Source organism: Centropristis striata, chromosome 9, assembly GCF_030273125.1.
Source record: "Centropristis striata isolate RG_2023a ecotype Rhode Island chromosome 9, C.striata_1.0, whole genome shotgun sequence".
Taxonomy (NCBI): Eukaryota; Metazoa; Chordata; class Actinopteri; order Perciformes; family Serranidae; genus Centropristis; species Centropristis striata.
In genome coordinates, this window is record NC_081525.1 from 4,330,729 (window position 1) to 4,358,143 (window position 27,415).

General features: G+C 40.9%; 2 protein-coding genes and 1 pseudogene across 2 annotated transcripts; all 3 read left to right on the forward strand.

Annotated features, from left to right (window-relative positions):
- The first annotated feature begins 359 nt into the window (after positions 1 to 359).
- Positions 360 to 5,769, forward strand: LOC131977663 (cytochrome P450 2J4-like). Its single transcript, XM_059341081.1, has 9 exons — positions 360 to 904; positions 1,335 to 1,500; positions 1,586 to 1,738; positions 1,818 to 1,978; positions 4,081 to 4,257; positions 4,356 to 4,494; positions 4,744 to 4,931; positions 5,026 to 5,167; positions 5,260 to 5,769. Exons 1-9 carry the CDS (start codon positions 713 to 715, stop codon positions 5,433 to 5,435), a joined length of 1,494 nt encoding a protein of 497 aa, XP_059197064.1. The 5' UTR covers positions 360 to 712; the 3' UTR covers positions 5,436 to 5,769.
- Positions 5,770 to 7,483: 1,714 nt separating this feature from the next.
- Positions 7,484 to 14,220, forward strand: LOC131977664 (cytochrome P450 2J2-like). Its single transcript, XM_059341082.1, has 9 exons — positions 7,484 to 9,318; positions 9,769 to 9,934; positions 10,020 to 10,172; positions 10,253 to 10,413; positions 12,697 to 12,873; positions 12,972 to 13,110; positions 13,287 to 13,474; positions 13,569 to 13,710; positions 13,803 to 14,220. The coding sequence occupies exons 1-9, from the start codon at positions 9,127 to 9,129 to the stop codon at positions 13,976 to 13,978; spliced, it is 1,494 nt and encodes a 497-aa protein (XP_059197065.1). The 5' UTR covers positions 7,484 to 9,126; the 3' UTR covers positions 13,979 to 14,220.
- A 202-nt stretch (positions 14,221 to 14,422) lies between these two features.
- LOC131977795 (uncharacterized) lies at positions 14,423 to 27,267 on the forward strand (annotated as a pseudogene).
- Positions 27,268 to 27,415: the final 148 nt, after the last annotated feature.

Here is a 27,415-nt window from a genome sequence, read left to right on the forward strand (position 1 = left end):
TTTGAAAATCTTGCACAAACATAAGTGAAAAACAAATGTTTTAAAAATAGCTTTTTCTGCCCAACAACAGTGATGCTAATGTTTTTTTTTGTTTGTTGCTGTGGGCAAAAGAGACCTATTTAAAATGGCATTTCTACTATTTCTAATTCATGACAGACTCTTCCTGGTGTACTGGAATGGTCCAACTCATTTCCATGCAGCTGCACAATGGGCTTGTCTGATGCCTTTTATTCCCACTGCACTTTGTATTGTTGGCTTGAATCTGTTTACACTATGAAATTGCAATTTGCAATTTGCAATTGCAAAAATGGTCAAAGGTCACTAAAAGACAGAGGAGGTTTTGCACATGTGTTGTCATATTGCTGAGCTGAAGATGTTGTTCATGAGTTATTTACCATTTTCTTGCTGTGTTTGGGCATAATTATTGTATTATTATTATTTAAGGTTTAATCTTTTGTACTGGCAGAAATCTTGTTTACTAAGGGAGTTCCTGTAAATGGTTATATGAGTAAAGTACGTGGTCACATGCACATATTCATTCCAGACTTTGAAACGTGGATTACTGAAGTAGTCAGTCCTGTAGTTTTAGTAGAGCTTAGACACTAACTGTGTGGGTCACAAAAGGGTTAAATTAGGTGTGGGTTGTTATTACACAGAAGAAAAAAGGAATTCACAGATCTTCCACCCGCTGCTGTTTTAACTCTCCTTCAAAATGTGGCTTTTACATTTTTTGCTGAGTTTTGACCTCAAGGGGCTTTTTTTGTTTATTTTTATTTTTTTCCTGATAGCTGACTTCCTAAAATACAGGAATCCTACAAATTATCCTCCAGGACCGTTGTCTCTTCCTTTTGTGGGGAATTTCTTCAGTGTGGACAGAAAAAAACCATACGTTTATTTTACCAAGGTAAAGTTTAATACCTCCATGGGTTTGCATGGTTGAGTGTGAATGTTATTGAAGTATTTAGACTTGGTTAGTTAGATTGAATTGAATATTATGTTCAACATCTTGCAAAACACTACTGTTCATTTGCCATCAAAATAGTGGCGTATGTTGGCATTAACAACATGCATGGCTTTGCCAACAAACTAAAAATGGAAAGCCTTTCATTTATTATTTCTTAATTTTACTTCAAGAATGAAACATTTAATTGTTCACAAACTTCAGGACACTTATTTCTATCAGGAATGGCACTAAGGAATTTTGGCACACCGTATAGCCTGTTTGTTCCACATCTCTTCAGAATTGAATTTTTGTTTTTTAACAGTTGGAAAAGTTCCCATGTTGCAGTTGAGTGTTGTGCATTAGTAAGTGTTCCTTGATATATTGTCCACAGCTGGCTGATGTCTATGGTAATGTGTTCAGCGTCCGCCTCGGCAAGGAGAAGATGGTGTTTGCGTCTGGGTACAAGATGGTGAAGGAAGCCATAGTGACACAAGCTGAAAACTTTGTGGATCGACCACTCAATGCAATCATTGACAGATTTTACTCAGGGAACAAAGGTGCTCAAATCACCCTCTTTCTCATTTCCTGTGCTGTGCAGGATCAAGTTCCCCTGAGCTAACCCCTCTGCATGCTTGTGTCTAGGTGGTCTGTTCATGAGCAATGGTGAAACATGGAAGAGACAGCGACGCTTTGCTTTATCTACCTTACGTACCTTCGGCCTGGGCAAAAACTCCTTGGAGCAGAGTATCTGTGAGGAGATCCGACACCTGCAGGAGGAGATAGAGAAAGAGAAAGGTGGTTCATAATATAAACTCATAATCAGCTACTGTTCAGTCGTAAAACATTGTCTAAAAAATGAACTCCTCTCCTCCAGGTGAACCTTTTAACCCAGCAGGAGTCTTCAACAGTGCAGTGTCCAACATCATTTGCCAGCTGGTGATGGGGAAACGGTTCGACTACAGTGACCACCACTTCCAGACCATGCTGAAGTATATGTCTGAAGCTCTTATGCTGGAGGGCTCTATATGGGGTCTGGTAAGTCAATGCATTGTTACCCCAACATGTCAGAAACTGCTGTTTTGTCACAGCCATCTGTGTGTAATACAGAGGCAGATGGGTACCTTCGGTTTTGGACGTATCAGGGACATCGCAACTTTCTGCTCGTTACATGCATAGTTCATTCATTCATTCATTATCCTTAACCGCTTATCCGCACTCGTATCGCCGGGGGGCTGGAGCCGATCCCAGCTGACATTGGGCGAGACGTGGGGTACACCCTGGACAGGTCGCAAGACTATCGCAGGGCTGACACATAGAGACAGACAATCATTCATGCTCTCATACACTCCTACGGAAAATTTAGAGTCACCAATTAATCTTACGCTGCATGTTTTTAGACTGTGGGAGAAAGCCGGAGTACCCGGTGAGAACCCACGCTCCACACAGAAGAGCCACAGCCTGGAGTCAAACCGGCGACCCTCTTGCTGTCAACTACACCACCGTGTAGCCCTTACATGCATAGTGGCTTTTCAAAATAAACTTGCATATGTCCTTCTCAGGACACAATCAACTTTAGGCAATAAAAATGCTCGACTCATATAATATGTCCATTTCTCTAATCAACCAATATTGCCATGGATATGTTTACATTACTGTCAATAGAAGGCCAGGTGCATCTATTGTGTTGGGTTGCTGAATTGAGAAACAGCCAGAGGGTGCCATAGGACAAGAGAGTGTGATGTACAGGTGTGTTGCAATGTAAATTCAATTTAAAAGTGCAATAATAATAATAATAATAATAATACATTTGATTTTTATAGTGCTTTAAAAGGTACTCAAAGTTGCTTAACATAACAGAATTGAGACACACACAAACACAAGAAAGAACAAAACTAAACAGAGATGAGAGATTATGAGTTCAGGTCTTGTAAGCTATTTTGAAAAGGTGGGTTTTGAGTTGATTTTTGAAGGCGTGGAGGGAGTTGGAATTGCGGATGTGAGTAGGGAGGGACTTCCAGAGGGTTGGGGCAGCAGTGGAGAAGGCTCTGTCGCAAACAGAGCGGTGCTTGGTCCTGGTGATGGGGGTCAGTAGGCTGGCGTCTGAAGATCTGAGGTTATTGAGGGCTTTGTAGGTGATAAGCAGGATCTTGAAGTGGATTCGGTGCTGGATAGGGAGCCAGTGAAGGTGCTGAAGTATGGGTGTGATGTGTTCTCTGGAGAGGGAGTGGGTGAGCAATTGGGCAGCTGAGTTTTGGACATACTGTAGTTTTTGAAGGTTGGTGGAGGGGAAGCCGTAGAGAATGCTGCTGCAATTGTCCAGTCTGGAGGTTACGAAAGCATGAATTAGTGTTTCGGCAGCGAAGGAGGAGAGGATTGGAGGAAGGCGTGCAATGTTGCGGAGGTGGAAGAAGGATGTTTTGGTAATGTTCTTGATGTGTGATTTGAAGGAGAGAGTTGGATCCAGGGTGATGCCAAGGTTTCGGACAGAGGGGGAGGGAGTGTCCATCGATGTTCAGTGAGAAGTCCTGGGAAGAGGGGAAGTGGGATTTGGGGCCAATGATGATGATTTCTGATTGATTTCTGTTGCAGTTGAGTTTGAGAAAGTTGCTGCTCATCACAGTTTTTATGTCAGTGGAGCAGTTTGAGATGGTGAGCAGAATGGCAAGAGTGATGGTTTTTTTGGAGAGGTAGAGTTGGGTATCGTCTGCATAGCAATGAAATTGTAGCCCATGGCGTATGATGTGACTGAGGGGTAGCATGCACAGGATGAATAGGAGGGGACCAAGCACCAAGCCTTGGGGGACACCATGTGTGACTGGGATGGTATGGGATTTGCAGTTATTGATGGAGATGTAGTGAAATCTGTCAGAGAGGTAGGATTTAAACCAGGAGAGTGCTGAGCCAGTGTAGGATATAGCAGCACACTTAGGGGTACCTTCTTTGTCGGTATCACACATCAAGCACTGGTTTCTGACGAGTTATGAATTAGACAAGGCTGGGAAAGCAGGGAACCCCCATCAGTTCAATCAGAGAGAAAGCATTCTGATGGCATTGTGGGAATCAATCTTTCTTCATCGACTGAGAAAGCCCCATAACATTTTAGCACAAAATGTAATCTACTGTTTTCTTCTGAGCAGCTGTACCAGTCGTTCCCTGGAGTGATGAAGCACTTGCCAGGTCCTCACAACACAATGTTCAGCCACTTCGACACTCTCATAGACTTCATTGGTCAAGAGGTAAAGAGCCACAAAAAGGACCTGGACCCCAGCAACCCCCGGGACTACATTGACACTTTCCTCATTGAAATGGAGAATGTACATAAGTTACTGCACTGCACTCTACAACACTGTGTTTCCCAGCCTGTCAATCTACCGGCTAATCACTACTCTGTTTTCTCTGTATATCTGAACAGCACAAAGAGTCTGACCTGGGCTTCACAGAGACCAACCTGGCACTATGCTCTCTGGATCTATTTCTTGCTGGAACAGAGACAACCACCATAACTCTGCTGTGGGCTTTGATTTTCCTCATTAAAAACCCAGATATCAAAGGTATGTGTCATGCTGGGCTCTAAACTGAGCTTACTGTGAAACAGCAAGGAAGAGACACTCAATAGTCTCTAGCCATGCTCAAGACTCATTGACTTTGAAATAATGCACAACAGTGCTCTGATGTCCAAATTAAGCTTCATGAACCATTGTCTATATTTTCTGAGCCCACATTGAGGAATTGAAATGTCAAGAATTACATGTTCACACCCTGTTAATCTGCTAATTCCTTTGACTTTCTTGTATTTCTAGACAAAGTCCAGGCAGAGATAGACAGAGTGATCGGACAGAGCCGACAGCCCAAGATGGCAGACAGAGCCAACCTGCCCTACACTGATGCTGTCATCCATGAGATCCAGAGGATGGGAAACATTCTTCCCTTAAATGCACTCAGAGTGGCCGCCAAGGATACGACACTGGGAGGATATTTCATACCCAAGGTGCATTAAGTGCAGTCATTTTAAGTCTTAACCAGATAATCTCTAAAGTGTTGTTTCAGAATTGCTTGGTGTTAACCCATGTCTCTTTTTTTAGGGTACGGCCTTGTTGCCCAACCTGACCTCTGTGCTGTTTGACAAGACTGAATGGGAGACTCCAGACACCTTCAACCCCGGACATTTCCTAGATGCCGAGGGAAAGTTTGTAAAGAAAGAAGCTCTTCTGCCTTTCTCTGCAGGTAATCTACAGTCACCTCAATCTTGAACAGAGTATGCATTTCATGCTGAGCTCTTACACCTTCATACGCGTATATGTTTGTGGACTCTTCAGGGAAACGTGTGTGTCTTGGAGAAGGCCTCGCCAAGATGGAGCTGTTCCTGTTTTTGGTTGGTTTACTCCAGAAGTTTGATTTCTCTGCTCCAGATGGAGTAGAGTTGACTACAGAAGCAGAGATTGGAATTATGCGTGTACCGCACCCCTTCAAAGTTCATGCCAAGGCTCGCTGAACATCTCACTGAACCGGTTTTCATCTAAACAATATGTAACACACAAGAGTAGGCAAAACACTTTTCGGAGAGAGAGCTGTTGTTTTTAATCTCAGCCTTTCACTGTTATAAAATTGCCTTGTGTACAGAGGACTTGTTTATGTTCCCTGCCTGTATATTCAATTCTTTCTAATAAAGTTATTTTTAGATAAAATATTATTTTTATTAATGGAACTGAGTAAAGGACATATATTTTCAGCAATGACCAGTTGTATTATGTATAATACAATAGTTAAAAATGAATTGAAATCTTCAATAAACCATTTCGACAACTGTTTATAACTGAAAAGGATCTTATTCTTTCACAAAACTACTTCCACATATGTAACATTGATTTAACTGTGTAATTTAAGATACTTTAATTGTTTATTAGTGTTAAAAATACACCTTAACTCATTGTTTGAATGTCAGCCATATTTTCTGGATGAATGCACTTGTTTATCCTCCAAACTACGTGGCGTTGTCGCAAAAGAATGAGGGGCCTAAAACTGCTGTCCTGAAACTGGGTGGAATTCAAGTCAACCGAGTCCTGGTCCTTGGTTGTGAGGAAAAGGAAAGTAATGGAATAGTTATGCTTCTCCCTAGGAGGTATCCAGATCTCATTGGTCTCAGAGAAGCTCATCAAGAGCCTGGGTAGTATATTTCACTGACTTAATTCTGATTTTCTTATTTGATATAATCTTTAACTATAATTTATTATTGTCTCATGCCTGAGGGTGAAAGGTCACTAATTAATTTTATTAAAGATAATGGCATGCATACTATTCTGAACCTATATTATTCCAAAATCATATTCTGTAAGATACAATGAGTACCATTGCAGTAAATTAATTCAGTCATTTTTCCACTCATGGTTACTAATTTGTAGCTTATTACAGCAAAATGTATGATGTTGCCACGTTTCCAGAAAAAGGAGGATCCTCAGGCTGGCTTCAACGTTGAAACCCTGCTGGTTTGCACCCTCAACCTGATTGAAGCTGGCACAGAAACCACTTCCACCACTTTACGCTGGGCCCTCGTGTACATGATGCACTACCCAGAGATACAGGGTTAGTATCTTAATAATCACACTGAGCTCAGCAGTATTCCCATGAAGATTATAGATGGTTTTGTGCCATTTTTAGTCTATAACGTCCAATGATTCTGCTTCCACACTCAGAGAAAATCCAGGCAGAGATAGACAGAGTGATCGGACAGTCCCGTCAGCCCACCATGACCGACAGACCCAGCCTGCCTTACACTGACGCTGTCATCCATGAGACACAATGGATGGCGAATATTGTTCCAATGGGATTCCCCAAAATGGCCAGTAAAGACACTACACTGGGAGGATACTTCATACCCAAAGTAAAGGACTATTTAACAGTCTCAAGCAAATATGAGCGAGTTAATACATAGCTGGTATCAACATTTCATGTCGATTGTTTCAGGGTACAGCCATTAGCGCAAGTCTTGCATCTGTGCTGTTTGATAAGAATGAGTGGGCGACTCCAGATGTCTTCAATCCTGAACATTTCTTGGATTCAAAGGGCCAGTTCCGCAGAAGAGAAGCCTTCTTGCCGTTTTCAGCAGGTTTGCTCAATAATTCTCAACTTTCAGTGATGCAACTTACAGCAGTTCATGATAGTATGATGTGGTTTCGGAGTTAAGTAACCTGAAGCTGCTGTTGACCATTTCCCCCACAGGTAAACGTGTGTGTTTAGGGGAGAACCTGGCCAAGATGGAGCTGTTCCTTTTCTTTACGTGTCTCCTACAACACTTCACCTTCTCTGCTGTTCCTGGAGAGATGCCCAGCTTAGAGGGTGTGATGGGCTTCACCCATTCTCCAGATGAGTTCAGGGTGCTCGCTGTGCCTCGCTGATTTGCTCCCACCTTTCCTCATACCTGCATTGACACAAAGCATCAATGGTTTCCGCTTCTCTCTGACAAAATCAATCAATCAATCAATCAATCAATCAATCAATCAATCAATCAATCAATCAATCAATCAATCAATCAATCAATCAATCAATCAATCAATCAATCAATCAATCAATCCATCCATCCATCCATCCATCCATCCATCCATCCATCCATCCATCCATCCATCCATCCACCAAACCAACCCATCCACCCATTACCAAAATTAATTAATATAAAAATAAAGAGAGTCATCTTTTCTGTGGGAATTTAGTGATCTCCATGGTTACATTTGTTATTACAACTTTTGCCATCCGATCATGCAGGGTTTCATTAATTGTCAATTCTGCATGCTCCGAGATCTTGCTTGCATTTGGGTCTGATTACTTTGACCGAACACTGAAGTGGCCTAGCTTGCATTTGGGCAAAATGAGGGCTGGAGTACAGTTGAGAATCAGCTGCTCTCTCAATAACAAAGCATATGTTATACGTGCCTGCTGCCATTACAAAATAAGATAAATGTAAAGAAAAGGAGAAGGCTCTTTCTTGTACCATTTTGAATACACCTGTTGCAAGGAAATATTTCCAATCAGCGTCCGATAAGGCAAGCAATTTTCAATTGTAACCACAGCTTATTTCAGAGGGTATTTGCAAGTCAAAGGCACCTGGAACTGCTTATTGTTATTACCAAAACACTGAGCCCAATTATATTTGATTTGCTTCCAATAGAGAATCAAAGCACCTAGATCTATCCGTGACTGCTCTGACAAGCTTGTATCTGCTAGATTTGATGACAAGGTCCTTGACATATGACATTCATAAACTTTGTATCCATTGCATAATGTCATGGTCCAACTCATTTCCATTTATTTCCATGCAGCTGCACAATGGGTGGCTTGATTGTGTTTACACGATAAACTTGCAATTTCAGTCTAAGGTCACTAAAAGATAGAAGTTTTGCCTTTGATGTGTGTTGTCATATTGCTGAGCTCAAGTTGTTGCTCATGATTTATTCACATTTTATTATATAATTATGATAATAATAATTGTATCATTACTACATGAGGTTCCATCTTTTGTAGTCTGGCAGAGATCTTGAATCTGTTCACACTATGAAATTGCAATCTTGGTCAAAGGTCACTAAAAGACAGAGGAGGTTTTGCACGTGTTGTCATATTGCTGAGCTGAAGATGTTGTTCATGAGTTATTTACCATGTTATTGCAGTGTTTGGGCATAATTATTGTATTATTATTATTTAAGGTTTAATCTTTTGTACTGGCAGAAATCTTGTTTACTCAGGGAGTGCCTGTAAATGGTTATATAAGTAAGTATGTGGTCACATGCATATATTCATTCCAGACTTTGAATCATGGATTACTGAAGTAGTCAGTCCTGTCATTTTAGTAGAGTTTAGACACTGACTGTGTGGGTCACAAAAGGGTTAAATTAGGTGTGGGTTGTTATTACACAGAAGAAAAAAGGAATTCACAGATCTTCCACCCGCTGCTGATTTAACTCTCCTTCCAAATGTGGCTTTTACATTTTTTGCTGAGTTTTGACATCAAGGGGCTTTTCCTGTTTATTTTTTTTTTGATGAGCTGGGAGTGGCTGGCAGGGTGGAAAATTACCGACTGTATGAAACTGCAGGAAACAGCAGGAGGGTGTAGAGCTAAACTGTGACAATAGTGTTCAGTGCATTCGAGGTCATGAATAGCTGAGACCTATTCCTGCTGCTGGTTTAGCTCTATTACAATGTGGCTTTTTAATGTTTTGTCGGGTTTTGACCTCAAGGGGCTTTTCCTGTTTATTGTTATTTTCATCCTTATTGCGGACTACTTAAAATACAGGAATCCTACAAATTATCCTCCAGGACCGTTGTCTCTTCCTTTTGTGGGGAATTTCTTCAGTGTGGACAGAAAAAAACCATACGTTTATTTTACCAAGGTAAAGTTTAATACCTCCATGGGTTTGCATGGTTGAGTGTGAATGTTATTGAAGTATTTAGACTTGGTTAGTTAGACTGAATTGAATATTATGTTCAACATCTTGCAAAACACTAATGTTCATTTGCCATCAAAATAGTGGCGTATGTTGGCATTAACAACATGCATGGCTTTGCCAACAAACTAAAAATGGTAAGCCTTTCATTTATTATTTCTTAATTTTACTTCAAGAATGAAACATTTAATTGTTCACAGACTTCAGGAAATGTGCATTTGTGTTTAAACACTTATTTCTATAAGGAATGGCACTAAGGAATTTTGGCACACCCTATAGCCTGTTTGTTCCACACCTCTTCAGCATTGAATTTTTGTTTTTTAACAATTGGAAAAGTTCCCATGTTACAGTTGAGTGTTGTGCATTAGTAAGTGTTCCTTGATATATTGTCCACAGCTGGCTGATGTCTATGGTAATGTGTTCAGCGTCCGCCTCGGCAAGGAGAAGATGGTGTTTGCGTCTGGGTACAAGATGGTGAAGGAAGCCATAGTGACACAAGCTGAAAACTTTGTGGATCGACCACTCAATGCAATCGTTGACAGGTGTTACTCAGGGAACACAGGTGCTCAAATCACCCTCTTTCTCATTTCCTGTGCTGTGCAGGATCAAGTGCCTCCGGGCTAACTCCTCTGCATGCTTGTGTCTAGGTGGTCTGTTCATGAGCAATGGTGAAACATGGAAGAGACAGCGACGCTTTGCTTTATCTACCTTACGTAGCTTTGGCCTGGGCAAAAACACCTTGGAGCAGAGTATCTGTGAGGAAATCCGACACCTGCAGGAGGAGATAGAGAAGGAGAAAGGTGGTTCATAATATAAACTCATAATCAGCTACTGTTCAGTCGTAAAACATTGTCTAAAAACATGAACTCCTCTCCTCCAGGTGAACCTTTTAACCCAGCAGGACTCTTCAACAGTGCAGTGTCCAACATCATTTGCCAGCTGGTGATGGGGAAACGGTTCGACTACAGTGACCACCACTTCCAGACCATGCTGAAGTATATGTCTGAAGCTGTTATGCTGGAGGGCTCTGTATGGGGTCTGGTAAGTCAATGCATTGTTACCCCAACATGTCAGAAACTGCTGTTTTGTCACAGCTAACGGTGCGTAATATGGAGGCAGATGGGTACCTTCGGTTTTGGAAGTATCAGGGACATCGCAACTTTCTGCTCGTTACATGCATAGTTCATTGATTCATTCATTATCCTTAACCGCTTATCCGCACTCGCATCGCCGGGGGCCTGGAGCCGATCCCAGCTGACATTGGGCGAGACGTGGGGTACACCCTGGACAGGTCACAAGTCTATCGCAGAGCTGACACATAGAGAAAGACAATCATTCATGCTCTCATACACTCCTACGGAAAATTTAGAGTCACCAATTAATCTTAAGCTGCATGTTTTTAGACTGTGGGAGGAAGCCGGTACCAGTACCAGTACCAGTTACACAGAGAACATGCAAACTCCACACAGAAGAGCCACAGCCTGGAGTCAAACCGGCGACCCTCTTGCTGTCCACTACACCACCGTGTAGCCCTTACATGCATAGTGGCTTTTCAAAATAAACTTGCATATGTCCTTCTCAGGACACAATCAACTTGAGGCAATAAAAATGCTCGACTCATGTTAGAGTGGAAGAACAGGGTTGGGCTCAAAAACAACTTCCACACATAAGTACCAAACACAGTTACGCAAGTTGACTCCAAACAACATTAGCTCTTGGTTTTACACAAGCCACAAACACTGTTCTCCAGGGTTTGTTTAACTTCTCCCACACACCCTGAGTGGTCCTTTGTGCTTTTATAATATGTCCATTTCTCTAATCATCTAATATTGCCATGGATATGTTTACATTACTGTCAATAGAAGGCCAGGTGCATCTATTGTGTTGGGTTGCTGAATTGAGAAACAGCCAGAGGGTGCCATAGGACAAGTGTGATGTACAGGTGTGTTGCAATGTAAATTCAATTTAAAAGTGCAATAATAATAATAATAATAATACATTTGATTTTTATAGTGCTTTAAAAAGGTACTCAAAGTTGCTTAACATAACAGAATTGAGCCACACACAAACACAAGAAAGAACAAAACTAAACAGAGATGAGAGATTATGAGTTCAGGTCTTGTAAGCTATTTTGAAAAGGTGGGTTTTGAGTTGATTTTTGAAGGCGTGGAGGGAGTTGGAATTGCGGATGTGAGTAGGGAGGGACTTCCAGAGGGTTGGAGCAGCAGTGGAGAAGGCTCTGTCGCAAACAGAGCGGTGCTTGTTCCTGGTGATGGGGGTCAGTAGGTTGGCGTCTGAAGATCGAGGGCTTTGTAGGTGATAAGCAGGATCTTGAAGTGGATTCGGTGCTGGATAGGGAGACAGTGAAGGTGCTGAAGTATGGGTGTGATGTGTTCTCTGGAGCAGGAGTGGGTGAGCAATTGGGCAGCTGAGTTTTGGACATACTGTAGTTTTTGAAGGTTGGTGGAGGGGAGGCCGTAGAGAATGGTGCTGCAATTGTCCAGTCTGGAAGTTATGAAAGCATTAATTAGTGTTTCGGCAGCGAAGGAGGAGAGGATTGGAGGAAGGCGTGCAATGTTGCGGAGGTGGCAGAAGGATGTTTTGGTAATGTTCTTGATGTGTGATTTGAAGGAGAGAGTTGGATCCAGGGTGATGCCAAGGTTTCGGACAGAGGGGGAGGCAGTGTCCATCGATGTTCAGTGAGAAGTCCTGGGAAGAGGGGAAGTGGGATTTGGGGCCAATGATGATGATTTCTGATTGATTTCTGTTGCAGTTGAGTTTGAGAAAGTTGCTGCTCATCACAGTTTTTATGTCAGTGGAGCAGTTTGAGATGGTGAGCAGAATGGCAAGAGTGATGTTTTTTTTGGAGAGGTAGAGTTGGGTATCGTCTGCGTAACAATGAAATTGTAGTCCATGATGGCGTATGATGTGACTGAGGGGTAGCATGCACAGGATGAATAGGAGGGGACCAAGCACCAAGCCTTGGGGGACACCATGTGTGACTGGGATGATATGGGATTTGCAGTTATTGATGGAGATATAGTGAAATATGTCAGAGAGGTAGGATTTAAACCAGGAGAGTGCTGAGCCAGTGTAGGATATAGCAGCACACTAAGGGGTACCTTCTTTGTCGGTATCACACATCAAGCACTGGTTTCTGACGAGTTATGAGTTAGACAAGGCTGGTAAAGTAGGGAACCCCCATCAGTTCAATCAGAGAGAAAGCATTCTGATGGCATTGTGGGAATCAATCTTGCTTCATCGACTGAGAAAGCCCCATAACATTTTAGCACAAAATGTAATTTACTGTTTTCTTCTGAGCAGCTGTACCAGTCGTTCCCTGGAGTGATGAAGCACTTGCCAGGTCCTCACAACACAATGTTCAGCCGCTTCAACACTCTCATAGACTTCATTGGTCAAGAGGTAAAGAGCCACAAAAAGGACCTGGACCCCAGCAACCCCCGGGACTACATTGACACTTTCCTCATTGAAATGGAGAATGTACATAAGTTACTGCACTGCACTCTACAACACTGTTTTTCCCGGCCTGTCAATCTACCGGCTAATCACTACTCTGTTTTCTCTGTATATCTGAACAGCACAAAGAGTCTGACCTGGGCTTCACAGAGACCAACCTGGCTCTATGCTCTCTGGATCTGTTTCTTGCTGGAACAGAGACAACCACCACAACTCTGCTGTGGGCTTTGATTTTCCTCATTAAAACCCCAGATATCAAAGGTATGTGTCATGCTGGGCTCTAAACTGAGCTAACTGTGAAACCGCAAGGAAGAGACAGTTCCATCATGAACCATTGTCTATATTTTCTGAGCCCACATTGAGGAATTGAAATGTCAAACATTACATGTTCACACCCGATTAATCTGCTAATTCCTTTGACTTTCTTGTATTTCTAGACAAAGTCCAGGCAGAGATAGACAGAGTGATCGGACAGAGCCGACAGCCCAAGATGGCAGACAGAGCCAACCTGCCCTACACTGATGCTGTCATCCATGAGATCCAGAGGATGGGAAACATTCTTCCCTTAAATGCACTCAGAATGGCCACCAAGGATACGACACTGGGAGGATATTTCATTCCCAAGGTGCATTAAGTGCAATCATTTTAAATCTTAAACGGATAATCTCTAAAGTGTTGTTTCAGAATTGTTTCGTGTTAACGCATGCCTCTTTTTTTAGGGTACGGCCTTGTTGCCTAACCTGACCTCTGTGCTGTTTGACAAGACTGAATGGGAGACTCCAGACACCTTCAACCCCGGACATTTCCTAGATGCTGAGGGAAAGTTTGTAAAGAGAGAAGCTCTTCTGCCTTTCTCTGCAGGTAAGCTACAATCACCTCAATCTTGAACAGAGTATGCATTTCATGCTGAGCTCTTACACCTTCATGTGCGTATATGTTTGTGGACTCTTCAGGGAAACGTGTGTGTCTTGGAGAAGGCCTCGCCAAGATGGAGCTGTTCCTGTTTTTGGTTGGTTTACTCCAGAAGTTTGATTTCTCTGCTCCAGATGGAGTAGAGTTGAGTACAGAAGCAGAGATTGGAATTATGCGTGTACCGCACCCCTTCAAAGTTCATGCCAAGGCTCGCTGAACATCTCACTGAACCAGTTTTCATCTAAACAATATGTAACACACAAGAGTAGGCAAAACACTTTTCGGAGAGAAAGCTGTTGTTTTTAACCTCAGCCTTTCACTGTTATATAATTGCCTTGTGTACAGAGGACTTGTTTATGATCCCTGCCTGTATATTCAATTCTTTCTAATAAAGTTATTTTTACATAAAATATTATTTTTATTAATGGAACTGAGTAAAGAACATATCTTTTCAGCAATGATCAGTTATATTATGTATAATACAATAGAATTGAATTGAAATCTTCAATAAACCAATTTTACAACTGTATATAACTGAAAAGGATCTTATTCTTTCACAATACTTCCACATATGTAACATTGATTTTACTGTGTAATTTAAGACACTTTAATTGTTTATTAGCATTAAAAATACACCTTAACTCACTGTTTAAATGTCAGCGATATTTTCTGGATAAATGCACTTGTTTATCCTCCAAACTACGTGGCGCTGTTGCAAAAGAATGAGGGGCCTATAACTGCAATCCTGAAACTGGGTGGAATTCAAGTCAACCGAGTCCTGGTCCTTGGTTGTGAGGAAAAGGAAAGTAATGGAATAGTTATGCTTCTCCCTAGGAGGTATCCAGATCTCATTGGTCTCAGAGAAGCTCATCAAGAGCCTGGGTAGTACATTTCACTGACTTAATTCTGATTTTCTTATTTGATTTAATCTTTTTTAACTATAATTTATTATTGTCTCATGCCAGAGGGTGAATGGTCACTAATTAATGTTATTAAAGATAATGGCATCCATACTATTCTGAACCTATATTATTTCAAAATCATATTCTGTAAGATACAATGATGAAAAACTGTAGATGGAAGCCTACTTTTACATTTAATACTGGGCTTACACCAAAATATTTCCACAGTCCCAGACTAAAAACTGAAAGTCTTTAGTAAATCTAGGAGTTTTACTGGAGTCACGGCGCTCCGTCATCTCCATCGTTAAGTTTAAGGTAGTAATCTGCACTGTTTCATATCAGTCATATCAGTCTTTTCCTAGTCTTGGGTATGGATCATATCAAACGTGTTTGATATTATCTCAAGTCTCAGTGACGTAACACAATCAGCAACCAATAGATGAGCGGGGGAAAGGTCCCCGGTTCAGACCGGCCAGTAAAACCACTAACACAGGAAAAAGTAACATCCCAATAATGCTATTAACCTCAGTCCTAAATGAAAAATATTGTGATGTCATATATTTAGATGTTTCTTAGGAAAGAGAACAGTAAGGAGACCCAGTTAAAATGTATAAATAAATGTAAACATAAATAAGTAATAAATAATCGATGATTAATGTATGATTAACTAAATGAAAGTTGATAGAGCTGCTAAATATAATTATTCAATGAAACAAATAATTAAATAGGACATAAATGTATATCATGAATTCATTTCTAAATGTTCTTTTCCTTTATTCTTCCTTATATCTAGTTTTACTGTAATATAATCAACTTTTCATGTCAGAAAAACAGAAACCCTTTTTCAGCTTTGTGAGGGGCATTTTGTGGCGTCTTCTCTTCTTTTTGTTGTTTTTATTTTCCAACACAAACCACTGCACACATTAGAGCAGCTGGAGCCAAAAGCTGCTTCTCCTACATTTTGTAAGTGCATGATGGGAAAATTTGCATGGTAATCTTGTAAATAGTTACCCTGCAAGATTCAGAGTCCATCTAAAATCTCAGTCTGAGACTAAAAACTCGAAACACTTGTCTTTAGATGTGAGCAGGTGTGAGCCGATGGTTTTCCGGGAGTCTTTTCCAAATCTTTTCAAAGTCGTATGATGTATAGGGAGTAAAAGGGGTTAAATTTACTATGAACTTATTGTAAAACGGAAAATGCTAAGGGAGGACTCCACTTATTTATTCCCACTACAGACCCACTGGGGAGAGCTTGGCAAAGCGAACCAAGCTGTTCCACAGGTAATTAAAACACAGTTGCTTTGCGAGTTCACCTATAAACACACACACACACACACACACACACACACACACACACACAACACAGTTCACAGAGCCTGACAGCTGACACTGTATGTGAGTTAAGATATGAGGAAATAGATATGACATATATGGGTGCGCAGGTGAGTGGAGCTTGGCTGATGAGGTGGGAGTGGCTGGCAGAGTGGAAAATTACCGGCTATATGAAACTGCAGGAAACAGCAGGAGGGTGTAGAGCTAAACTGTGACAATAGTGTTCAGTGCAGTCGAAGTCGTGAACAGCTGAGACCTATTCCTGCTGCTGGTTTAACTCTTCTACAATGTGGCTTTTTAATTTTTTGTTGGGTCTTGACCTCAAGGGACTTTTCCTGTTTATTGTTATTTTCATCCTTATTGCGGACTACCTAAAATACAGGAATCCTACAAATTATCCTCCAGGACCGTTGTCTCTTCCTTTTGTGGGGAATTTCTTAAGTGTGGATGATAAACATCCACACATTTATTTTAGCAAGGTAAAATTACACACACATCAACATGTGCATGGTTGAATTTGAGTGTGACTTTTGTTGAGGTATTCATAATTAATAATATGTTCCAACATATTTTAAAACAACTGTTTCGTTTGCCATTAGAATATTGGCTTATGTTGGCCACAACAACATGTATAGCGAAATTTTAAATTTGTACACTCACTTCAGGAAATGTGCATTTGTGTTTAAACACTAATTTTTGTCAGATACTGACATCTGGTGGCTTAAATAATAATATAAATGGAGATTCTGCCCTCAGAGAATATGTGGCAAACCTTGTAGCCTGATTGTTCCACATTGTGCATTGATTATTTTATTTTGTTTGACCAATTAAATCATTTGTTTCTTCATGTATTGTCCACAGCTGGCTGATGTCTATGGTAATGTGTTCAGCGTCCGCCTCGGTGGCGACAAGATGGTGTTTGTGTCTGGGTACAAGATGGTGAAGGAAGCCATAGTGACACAAGCTGAAAACTTTGTGGATCGACCCTACAGTCCATCGGCTGACAGGGTTTACTCAGGAACCTCAGGTGCTCAAATCACCCTTTTTCTCATTTCCTGTACTGTGCAGGATCAAGTTCCCCTGAGCTAACTCTTCCGCATGCTTGTGTCTAGGTGGTCTGTTCATGAGCAATGGTGAGACATGGAAGAAACAGCGACGCTTTGCTTTATCTACCTTACGTACCTTTGGCCTGGGCAAAAACACCATGGAGCAGAGTATCTGTGAGGAGATCCGACACCTGCAGGAGGAGATAGAGAAGGAGAAAGGTGATTCATAATATAAACTCATAATCAGCTACTGTTAAGTCGTAAAACATTGTCTAAAAAATGAACTCCTCTCCTCCAGGTGAACCTTTTAACCCAGCAGGACTCTTCAACAATGCAGTGTCCAACATCATTTGCCAGCTGGTGATGGGGAAACGGTTCGACTACAGTGACCACCACTTCCAGACTATGCTGAAGTATTTATCTGAAGCTATGATGCTGGAAGGCACTGTATGGGTTATGGTAAGTCAACACATCCTCATTCCAACATGTCAGACACTGCAAATTTGTCAAAGCCATCGGTTTGATTGATCTGTGTGTGATCAATCCCTCACACTGACATACTAAAAATGTAAGGGTCTTATCTGCCTCAAACCTGAGCAAAACGTACAACTTATCAAGGTTCAAAAGTGGGTTTAACACACTTTTACCACATCATGAATAATTATTAATTATAATAAACGATATGGCTTGATTCACTCAAGTCACCTTGAAATAAAAAAATAAATGATAAAACAGACAAAAGATAGCCAGTTCACTTAAAACTTAAAATCTCATAAAGTTACCAAGATACAAAGAGAATACAAAGAGATTTGGGGGTCAGGGTGCTTTGTTGGAGACAAAGAAAACTCAATTTTGGAGGGACAGCATTTTAGGGCTCAAATAACATGGTTAACTTTAGGAAATAAAACTGACTGACTAAGATTCGCGTGACAGACCAGAGTTGGGCTTAAAAACAAGTTCCACACTTACCAGATGCAGTTACACGTCGTTTTAACACCAAGCAGTGGTATCCGACGAGTATGGAATGAGACTGTCCTTGGTAAAATCCATTCAGTTCAACCTATAGCCGATGGGAAAGTCTCAGGCCACGCCCTCTCAAATGTCCGCTCACTCAGCGTGTCTCCATTACAAAAAAAGGCCCCAGAGGGATTTACGAGACTCCGGAGATGACATATGGTTTTCGATCTTCGCGTAATCGCTTAGTGACAGTTTTGATTGTGAAGTCACATAAGCAAGGGATGAAACACAGGACACGCAACTTTGGCCTCCGCCGCTAACTGCAGCATGCCAGCAAACCAGCATGGCTAACTGTGCACAGCGTTGACACTGATCAGAAACAAAAGGGCATGCTAACCGCGCATTGGACTGTAATGGAAACACCCCTATTGTTAGGAAGTCATGGTATGGGGAGAATCAATCCTTAATAGATTCAGAAAGACCCATGTCAAGCTCTTATCCTTGAGGGCTCTGTATGGGGTTTGGTCAGTCAGAAATATAGTATTCACTCCAATCATTGTCATAGTAGATTTCTAGTAAGATTGTGGGTGTGGTCAAAATGTTATTACAAAATGGAAAAGATGATGAAATGTAATCTACTGTTTCTGTCCGAGCAGCTATACGAGTCGTTCCCTGGAGTGATGAAGCACTTGCCAGGTCCTCACAACAAAATGTTCAGCCACTACAACACTCTCCTAGATTTCATTGGCCAGGAGGTAAAGAGCCACAAGAAGGACCTGGACCCCAGCAACCCCCGGGACTACATTGACGCTTTCATCATTGAAATGGAGAATGTACTTGAGTAACCCCAACACACTCTACAACACTATGTATCCTGGTCTATCTACCAGCCAATCAGGACTTAATCTTCTCTGTATTCCTGAACAGAAGAAAGAGTCTGACCTGGGCTTCACAGAGACCAACCTGGCTCTATGCTCTCTGGATCTATTCCTTGCTGGAACAGAGACAACCTCCACCACTTTGCTGTGGGCTTTGGTTTATCTCAATAACAATCCTGATATCAAAGGTAAGTGACATGCTGGCCCCTAAACTGTTCAACAGCAAGGAAAATACACTTAATAGAAATCTCCCGCCATTATCACGGCTCATTGGGATTAAGGACAGAAGTGCTCATCGCAAAACATATTTATTTCCAAGTAAAGCTTAATAAAGTACTGTGGGCTACCCCATACTGTGGACTTCTTTGGGAATATAAATGGGTACACTGAGGGCAAACTGTTGATTTACCATGGGAATACTGTTTACATGTGCATATGTTTCAAAGTGTGCCCAGTATGCCCACACCAAGCCCAGAGTGTGGGCTACCCAAACCAAACAGGGTGGGCCAGGTGGGCAATGTTATTAGCTTGTCAAGCTTCTGTTGTGCTATTTTTGTTGGACTAGTGTACTAATTTGGCACTCCAATTCTAACTGATCACTCTGCTGTTTACTTTCTGCAGCCTCTCTCATACAACTCCTCAGCTTTTTAATACATTTTTTTGGCATTTCTAGACAAAGTCCAGGCAGAGATAGACAGCGTGATCGGACAGAGCCGACTGCCCACGATGGCAGACAGAGCCAACCTGCCCTACACTGATGCTGTCATCAATGAGATCCAGAGGTTTGGAAACATTGTTCCTCTCAATGGACCCAGAATGGCCGCCAAGGATACAACACTGGGGGGTTATTTCATACCCAAGGTCACTTTAAATCTTAACTGGATAATATCTAAAATGCAGTGTTGTTTTGGCAAGATTGTGTTTACCTATAGATTTTTTTTATTTAGGGCACAACTTTGATGCCCATGCTGAGCTCTGTGATGTTTGACAAGACTAAATGGGAGACTCCAGACACCTTCAACCCCGGACATTTCCTAGATGCTGAGGGAAAGTTTGTAAAGAGAGAAGCTCTTCTGCCTTTCTCTGCAGGTAAACTACCTCAAGTCACCTCAATCTGACCAAAGTCTTGACTGTATTGTTGAAAAATCAAGTGTAAAGTGTCATGACATGGGGTTAAACATAACTCTAACAAATATACACATTTCATCCTGAGCTCTTAAAACTTCATGTATTTGTGTACTCTTCAGGGAAACGTGTGTGTCCTGGAGAAGGTCTCGCCAAGATGGAGCTGTTCCTGTTTTTGGTTGGTTTACTACAGAAATTCGATTTCTCTGCTCCAGATGGAGTAGAGTTGAGTACAGAAGGAATTTCTGGAAGTACGCGTGTACCACACCCCTTCAAGGTTCATGCCAAGGCTCGCTGAACATCTCACTGAACCATTTTTCATCTAAACAATATGTAACACACAAGAGTAGGTCTTTTTGAGAGTAAGTAAGAAAGTAAGTCTTTTGGAGAGAAAGCTGTAGTTTTTAATCTCAGCCTTTCACTGTTGTATAATTGTCTTGTGTACAGATGGCTTGTTTATGATCCCTGCTTGTATATTAAATTCTTTGTAATAAAATATTATTTCAGAATGGAACTGAGTAGAGCACATATCTTGACAGTAATGATCAGTTATATTATGTATAATACAACAGTTAGTTAGTTGAGATCTTCAATAAACAATTTCAACAACTGTTAATGACTTAAACTATTTCTTTGGTTTACCTGTTGGTTAAAACACAACATAACTTACTTAAAAGCTATTGGATGTGATTAGCAAATCATGTGTAAATTAATGATAGTTTGTTATATAATCATTTAAACTATGAATCATTTACATATCACACATCAAACCCACTACATGAGGAATTTAAACAGTTCTTACTTTGGTGTCATCTAATGGTAGTATGGAGAATAAAGTATAGTAGAGGGTGGCTGGACTCCGAAGCAGAAAGTTCAAACATTAAACAGTCCAGCTCGTCAAGAGTCTGGACAAGATCTTTGACTGACTTAACTATGTTGTTTATTTGCCAAGCATTTCTATTTTTCTGTATTTTCATCAATACGAGCCATGTCTGAAATTAGAGTGCAATGTATATGTCACTTCGTTCTTAGTGTCCTATTTGTTACTTTCTGTTATCATTATTTATTGACTGATGCCTGAAGATGATCAGTCACTAATTCATCTTGTTAAAGATAATGACATGCATACTATTCTCAAACCAATATTATTAACCCTCTAAGGTACGCATTATGATACCAGTAAGGAAAAAATGTGTGAGTGTTTTTTCGTCTTAAAATAGACAAAATAAACATAATTTGAAGAAATTTTATAATTTGTATTTTTTTTGTGGAAATTCTTGGGGTTTGTTGCCCGTAGGCAACGTACCATAACGGTGCACAATAATTGAAAAAGGGTTTGTTTGTGTTTTTTAACATAACTTATACATAATTGGAACACTATATATTTAATAAACATGCGTTAAAGAGTCAGTCGCTTCAACAGGGTACAATACAAAACATTTTAAATTTAAAAACAAGTTTCCATTATTTAATTAATTTAAAAAAATTTTTAAAAGGCCAGCAAATTACAATTTGAGTGATTTTTTGTGGTGCAAAATGGCAAACTTTTTCCTTTGGAAAAGTCTGCAAAATAGGGTTTCCATATGGCCTCCTGGAGATCATGTGACAAGTTAAAGCATTGCTATTGGTTCCCTATACTCTTCCCTCTTTTTTAAAGTATCGCATCACTCAAAAACATGCATTGTAGAAAAGTGACAGGCCAAAAATTGGTATGTTGCCTGAGGGCAACACTGTACCATAGAGGGTTAAAGGATAAGATTCTGTAAAATACAAGAATGAAAAACCGTTCATCATTGTATCTTACAGAATCATTTTACATCTAAAGGGTATATTCACTATGAACTTAGCACTTATGGTAAAATATAAAATGTCAAACTTAGCATTTAATTTGTTCCCACTGTAATTTGAATTGTTGGTTTGACCCTGTTTATACTTTGTACACCAAATGTGAGTGTACGCTTACTAAAGATTGGAGGTTTTACACGCGTGTCAACATATTGCTGAGCTTACATCATATTACTATGTTCAGGCACGAACATATTTAATCATTATTACATTAGGATTCAGCAGGTGCACTTTGACAGACATTTGCAGCGAAAAAAAAGAGGCATGTCTGTCTTTTATTGTGTAAGTATGTTGTAACAATGACCTTTGTGTGGACTCCCAGGGTCTCGAGGGTCTCTTGTAATGTAGTATTCAGTGCAGTCGAAGTTGTGAAAAGCTGAGACCTATTCCTGCTGCTGGTTTAACTCTTTTACCATGTGGCTTTTTAATTTTTTGTTGAGTTTTGACCTCAAGGGGCTTTTCCTGTTTATTGTTATTTTCATCCTTATTGCAGACTACTTGAAATACAGGAATCCTACAAATTATCCTCCAGGACCGTTGTCTCTTCCCATTGTGGGGAATTTCTTCAGTGTGGATGATAAACATCCACACATTTATTTTACCAAGGTAAAATTACACACACAAACACGTGCATGGTTTAATTTGAGTGTGACTTATGTTGAGGTATTTATACTTAAATATATGTTGCAACATCTTTTAAAACAACTGTTTCCTTTACTTAAAGAATAGTGGCTTATGTTGTACACTAACATGTATAGATATAACTTAAAAATTGTACACACACTTCAGGAAATGTGCATTTGTGTTTAAACACTAATTTTCATTAAGAAGCTAATGGCAGATACGGACATCTGGTGGTTTAAATAATAATATAAATAGATATTCTGGCATCAGAGAATACTCGTGCAGTGCCCATAGGAAGTATGTATTGGTATAGTGGGTAATTAAGTAGATTTTTCAATTATGTCCGAATGAGGTTGTGTGTGAAGGTTGCATGTACAATGAGGTGTAATACTCTTGCGTAGTGTTTTTTTTTTTTTTTAAGTTAATTTTTTTTGGCATATTTGCTTTTATTGAAAGTGACAAATAGAAAGGGGGAGACAGAGGGGAGGACATGCGGCAAAGGGACCTCAGGCGGGTCCCGGGTCCCGGGACCTCACCCGGGTCCGCCGCAGGAAGGACTCAGCCTTAATGGTACGCGCTCTACCAGTGTGAGCCACCGGGACGCCCTGTCTCTTGCGTAGTGTTAACCCATTGAAGCCTGGAAAGCGGATACGCACATCCTACGTAAATAATGATATTTTGAAAAATGAATTAAAAAATCTTCAAAATCAAGGACGCACACCTTCGTACCATGCGCAAGCCACACATGAAATCTGAGGTCAGTCTGACTAATGGTCAGAGAGATATGCCCTGGACACACACACACTTCTTGCTTTTATAGATAGATGTGGCAAACCTTGTAGCCCGTTTGTTCCACATTGGGCATTAATTATTTTATTTTGTTTATCCATTTGAATCATTTGTTCCTTCATGTATTGTCCACAGCTGGCTGATGTCTATGGTAATGTGTTCAGCGTCCGCCTCGGTGGCGACAAGATGGTGTTTGCATCTGGGTACAAGATGGTGAAGGAAGCCATAGTGACACAAGCCGAAAACTTTGTGGATCGACCCTACAGCGCAGCAAACGACAGGGTTTACTCAGGAACCACAGGTGCTCAAATCACCCTCTTCCTCATTTCCTGTGCTCTGCAGGATCAAGTTCCCCTGAGCTAACTCCTCTGCATGCTTGTGTCTAGGTGGTCTGTTCAGGAGCAATGGTGAAACATGGAAGAGACAGCGACGCTTTGCTTTATCTACCTTACGTACCTTCGGCCTGGGCAAAAACTCCTTGGAGCAGAGTATCTGTGAGGAGATCCGACACCTGCAGGAGGAGATAGAGAAGGAGAGAGGTGGTTCATAATATCAACTCATAATCAGTTGCTGTTCAGTTGTAAAACATTGTCTAAAAAATGAACTCCTCTCCTCCAGGTGAACCATTTAACCCAGCAGGACTCTTCAACAACGCAGTGTCCAACATCATTTGCCAGCTGGTGATGGGGAAACGGTTTGACTACAGCGACCACCACTTCCAGACCCTGCTGAAGTATTTATCTGAAGCTATTATGCTGGAAGGCACAGTATGGGTTATGGTAAGTCAACACATGCTCATTCCAACAGACAAATTTGTCAAAGCCATCATTTGCAGAGGGGCAGCAATAGATCTATCCCTCACACTGACATACTTAAAATGAAAAGGTCTTGCCTGCCTCAAAACAGAGCAAAAATTACAACTTATCACGGTTCAAAAGTGGGTTTAGCACACTTATAACTTATCATTATTAATTATTAATTATAATAAAGGATGTGGGTGATTCACTCAAGTCACCTTGAAATGAAAAATGAAATGATAAAAGAGAGAAAAGATAGCCAATTCATTTAAAACCGTCTCATAAAGTCACCAAGATACTAAGAGAATACAAAGCTTTGTTGGAGACAAAGAAAACTCCATTTTGGAGGGACAGCATTTCAAGGCTCAAATTAGATATGCTGGTGCATTTTTCATTCAGTTCAGTGGTTTACATGGTTAACTTTAGGCAATAAAACTGACTGACTAAGGTTCACGTGACAGAACAGGGTTGGGCTTAAAAACAAGCTTCACACTTACCAGATGCAGTTACACGGGTTGAATACAAGCAACAAGTTTGATTCCTTGGGTGCCTTGTGTGCACTGGTATCCGACGAGTTTGGAGTGAGACTTTGCTGGGTAAAATCCATTCAGTTCAACCTATAGCCGTGGTTCCATTAGGGGAAAGACTGGCCGCTGGGAAAGTCTCAGGCCACACCCTCTGAAATGTCCACTCATTCAGCGCGTTTCCATTACAAAAAAAGGCCCCAGAAGGATTTACGAGACTCCGGAGGTGACGTATGGTTTTCGTTCGTCGCGTAATCGCGACAGTTCTGATTGTGAAGTCACATAAGCAACTGATTAAACACCGGAGACGCAACTGTGGCCTCCCTCGCTAACCATGCACAATGTTCGCCGCTGATCATAAACAAACCAGCATGGCTAATTGTGCACATCGTTGACGCTGATCAGAAACAAACTGGCATGCTAATTGTACACAAAAGTGTCTGCCGCTGATCGTGAATGAACCGGCAGCTAACTGCACAGAGTGTCCGGTGCTTGTTGTACACAAAGAGAACAAAAAAAAAAGTCAGTTCAAAAGACAGCTCAGGACGGCTCATATTCAAATTAGGGATGTTTCAAAAAGGGAGACCCGCCTCATCCCGCGTATTGGACTGTAATGGAAACACCCCTATTGTTAGGAAGACATTGGATGGCGAGAATCAATCCTTAATAGATTCAGAAAGACCCATGTCAAGTTCTTATGCTTGAGGGCTCTGTATGGGGTTTGGTCAGTCAGAAATATAGTATTCACTCCAATCATTGTCATAGTAGATTTCTAATAAGAGTGTGGGTGTGGTCAAAATATTATTACAAAATGGAAAAGATTATGAAATTTAATATACTTTTTCTGTCCAAACAGCTGTATGAGTCGTTCCCTGGAGTGATGAAGCACTTGCCAGGTCCTCACAACAAAATGTTCAGCCACTACAACACTCTCCTAGATTTCATTGGCCAGGAGGTAAAGAGCCACAAGAAGGACCTGGACCCCAGCAACCCCCGGGACTACATTGACGCTTTCATCATTGAAATGAAGAATGTACTTGAGTAACCCCAACACACTCTACAACACGATGTATCCTCGTCTATCTTTCAGCCAATCAGGACTTAATCTTCTCTGTATTTCTGAACAGAACAAAGAGTCTGACCTGGGCTTCACAGAGACCAACCTGGCTCTATGCTCTCTGGATCTATTCCTTGCTGGAACAGAGACAACCTCCACCACTTTGTTGTGGGCTTTGGTTTATCTCAATAACAATCCTGATATCAAAGGTAAGTGACATGCTGGCCCCTAAACTGTTCAACAGCAAGGAAAATACACTTAATAGAAATCTCCAGCCATTCTCACGGCTCATTGGGATTGTAATTAAGGACAGAAATTATCTTAGCAAAACATAGCGATTTCCATGTAAAGCTTAATAAAGTACTTTGTGCTACACCATACTGTGGGCTTCCTGTGGGTATACTGGGTACACTGTGGGCAAACTGTTGATTTACCATGGGAATACTGTTTACATGTGCATATGTTTCAAAGTGTGCCCAATATGCCCACACCAAGCCCAGAGTGTGGGCTACCCAAACCAAACAGGGTGGGCCAGGTGGGCAATCTTATTAGCTTGCCAAGCTTCTGTTGTGCTATTTTTGTTGGACTAGTGTACTCAGTGTGTTCTCAGCTTTTTAATAAATTTTTTGGGCATTTCTAGACAAAGTCCAGGCAGAGATAGACAGAGTGATCGGACAGAGTCGACTGCCCACGATGGCAGACAGAGCCAACCTGCCGTACACTGATGCTGTCATCCATGAGGTCCAGAGGATTGGAAACATTGTTCCTCTCAATGGACCCAGAATGGCCGCCAAGGATACTACACTGGGGGGTTATTTCATACCCAAGGTCACTTTAAATATTAACTGGATAATATCTAAAATGCAGAGTGAAGTTGTGGCAAGACTGTGATAACCGATAGATTTTTTTTTATTTAGGGCACAACTTTGATGCCCAACCTGACCTCTGTGATGTTTGACAAGACTAAATGGGAGACTCCAGACACCTTCAACCCCGGACATTTCCTAGATGCTGAGGGAAAGTTTGTAAAGAGAGAAGCTCTTTTGCCTTTCTCTGCAGGTAAACTACCTCAAGTCACCTCAATCTGACCAAAGTCTTGACTGTATTGTTGAAAAATCAAGTGTAAAGTGTCATGACATGGGGTTAAACATAACTCTAACAAATATACACATTTCATCCTGAGCTCTTACAACTTCATGTGTTTGTGGACTCTTCAGGGAAACGTGTGTGTCCTGGAGAAGGTCTTGCCAAGATGGAGCTGTTCCTGTTTTTGGTTGGTTTACTACAGAAATTTGATTTCTCTGCTCCAGATGGAGTAGAGTTGAGTACAGAAGGAATTACTGGAACCACACGTGTACCACACCCCTTCAAGGTTCATGCCAAGGCTCGCTGAACATCTCACTGAACCATTTTTCATCTAAACAATATGTAACACACAAGAGTAAGCAAAAGTCTTTTGGAGAGAAAGCTGTAGTTATTCATCTCAGCCTTTCACTGTTGTATAATTGCCTTGTGGACCTAGGACTTGTTTAGGATCCCTGCTTGCATATTAAATTCTTTGTAATGAAATATTATTTCAGAATGGAACTGAGTAGAGCACATATCTTGACAGTAATGATCAGTCATATTATGTATAATACAACAGTTAAAAATGAATTGGAATCTTCAATAAACCATTTCAACAGCTGTTAATGACTTATAACCTATTTCTTTGGCTTAATTGTTGGTTAAAACACAACATAACTTACTTACTTAAAAACTTTTGGAAGTGATTAGCA

Bases quoted from the DNA above. Each gene is read 5' to 3' on its own strand.
- LOC131977664 (XM_059341082.1), top strand. From the start codon at position 9,127: ATGTGGCTTTTTAATGTTTTGTCGGGTTTTGACCTCAAGGGGCTTTTC. The intron at 9,935-10,019 runs GTGCTCAAATCA...GCTTGTGTCTAG, and splicing joins GTGTTACTCAGGGAACACAG to GTGGTCTGTTCATGAGCAAT. The intron at 10,173-10,252 runs GTGGTTCATAAT...CCTCTCCTCCAG, and splicing joins GGAGATAGAGAAGGAGAAAG to GTGAACCTTTTAACCCAGCA.
- LOC131977663 (XM_059341081.1), top strand. From the start codon at position 713: ATGTGGCTTTTACATTTTTTGCTGAGTTTTGACCTCAAGGGGCTTTTT. The intron at 1,979-4,080 runs GTAAGTCAATGC...TCTTCTGAGCAG, and splicing joins AGGGCTCTATATGGGGTCTG to CTGTACCAGTCGTTCCCTGG. The intron at 5,168-5,259 runs GTAATCTACAGT...TGGACTCTTCAG, and splicing joins TCTTCTGCCTTTCTCTGCAG to GGAAACGTGTGTGTCTTGGA.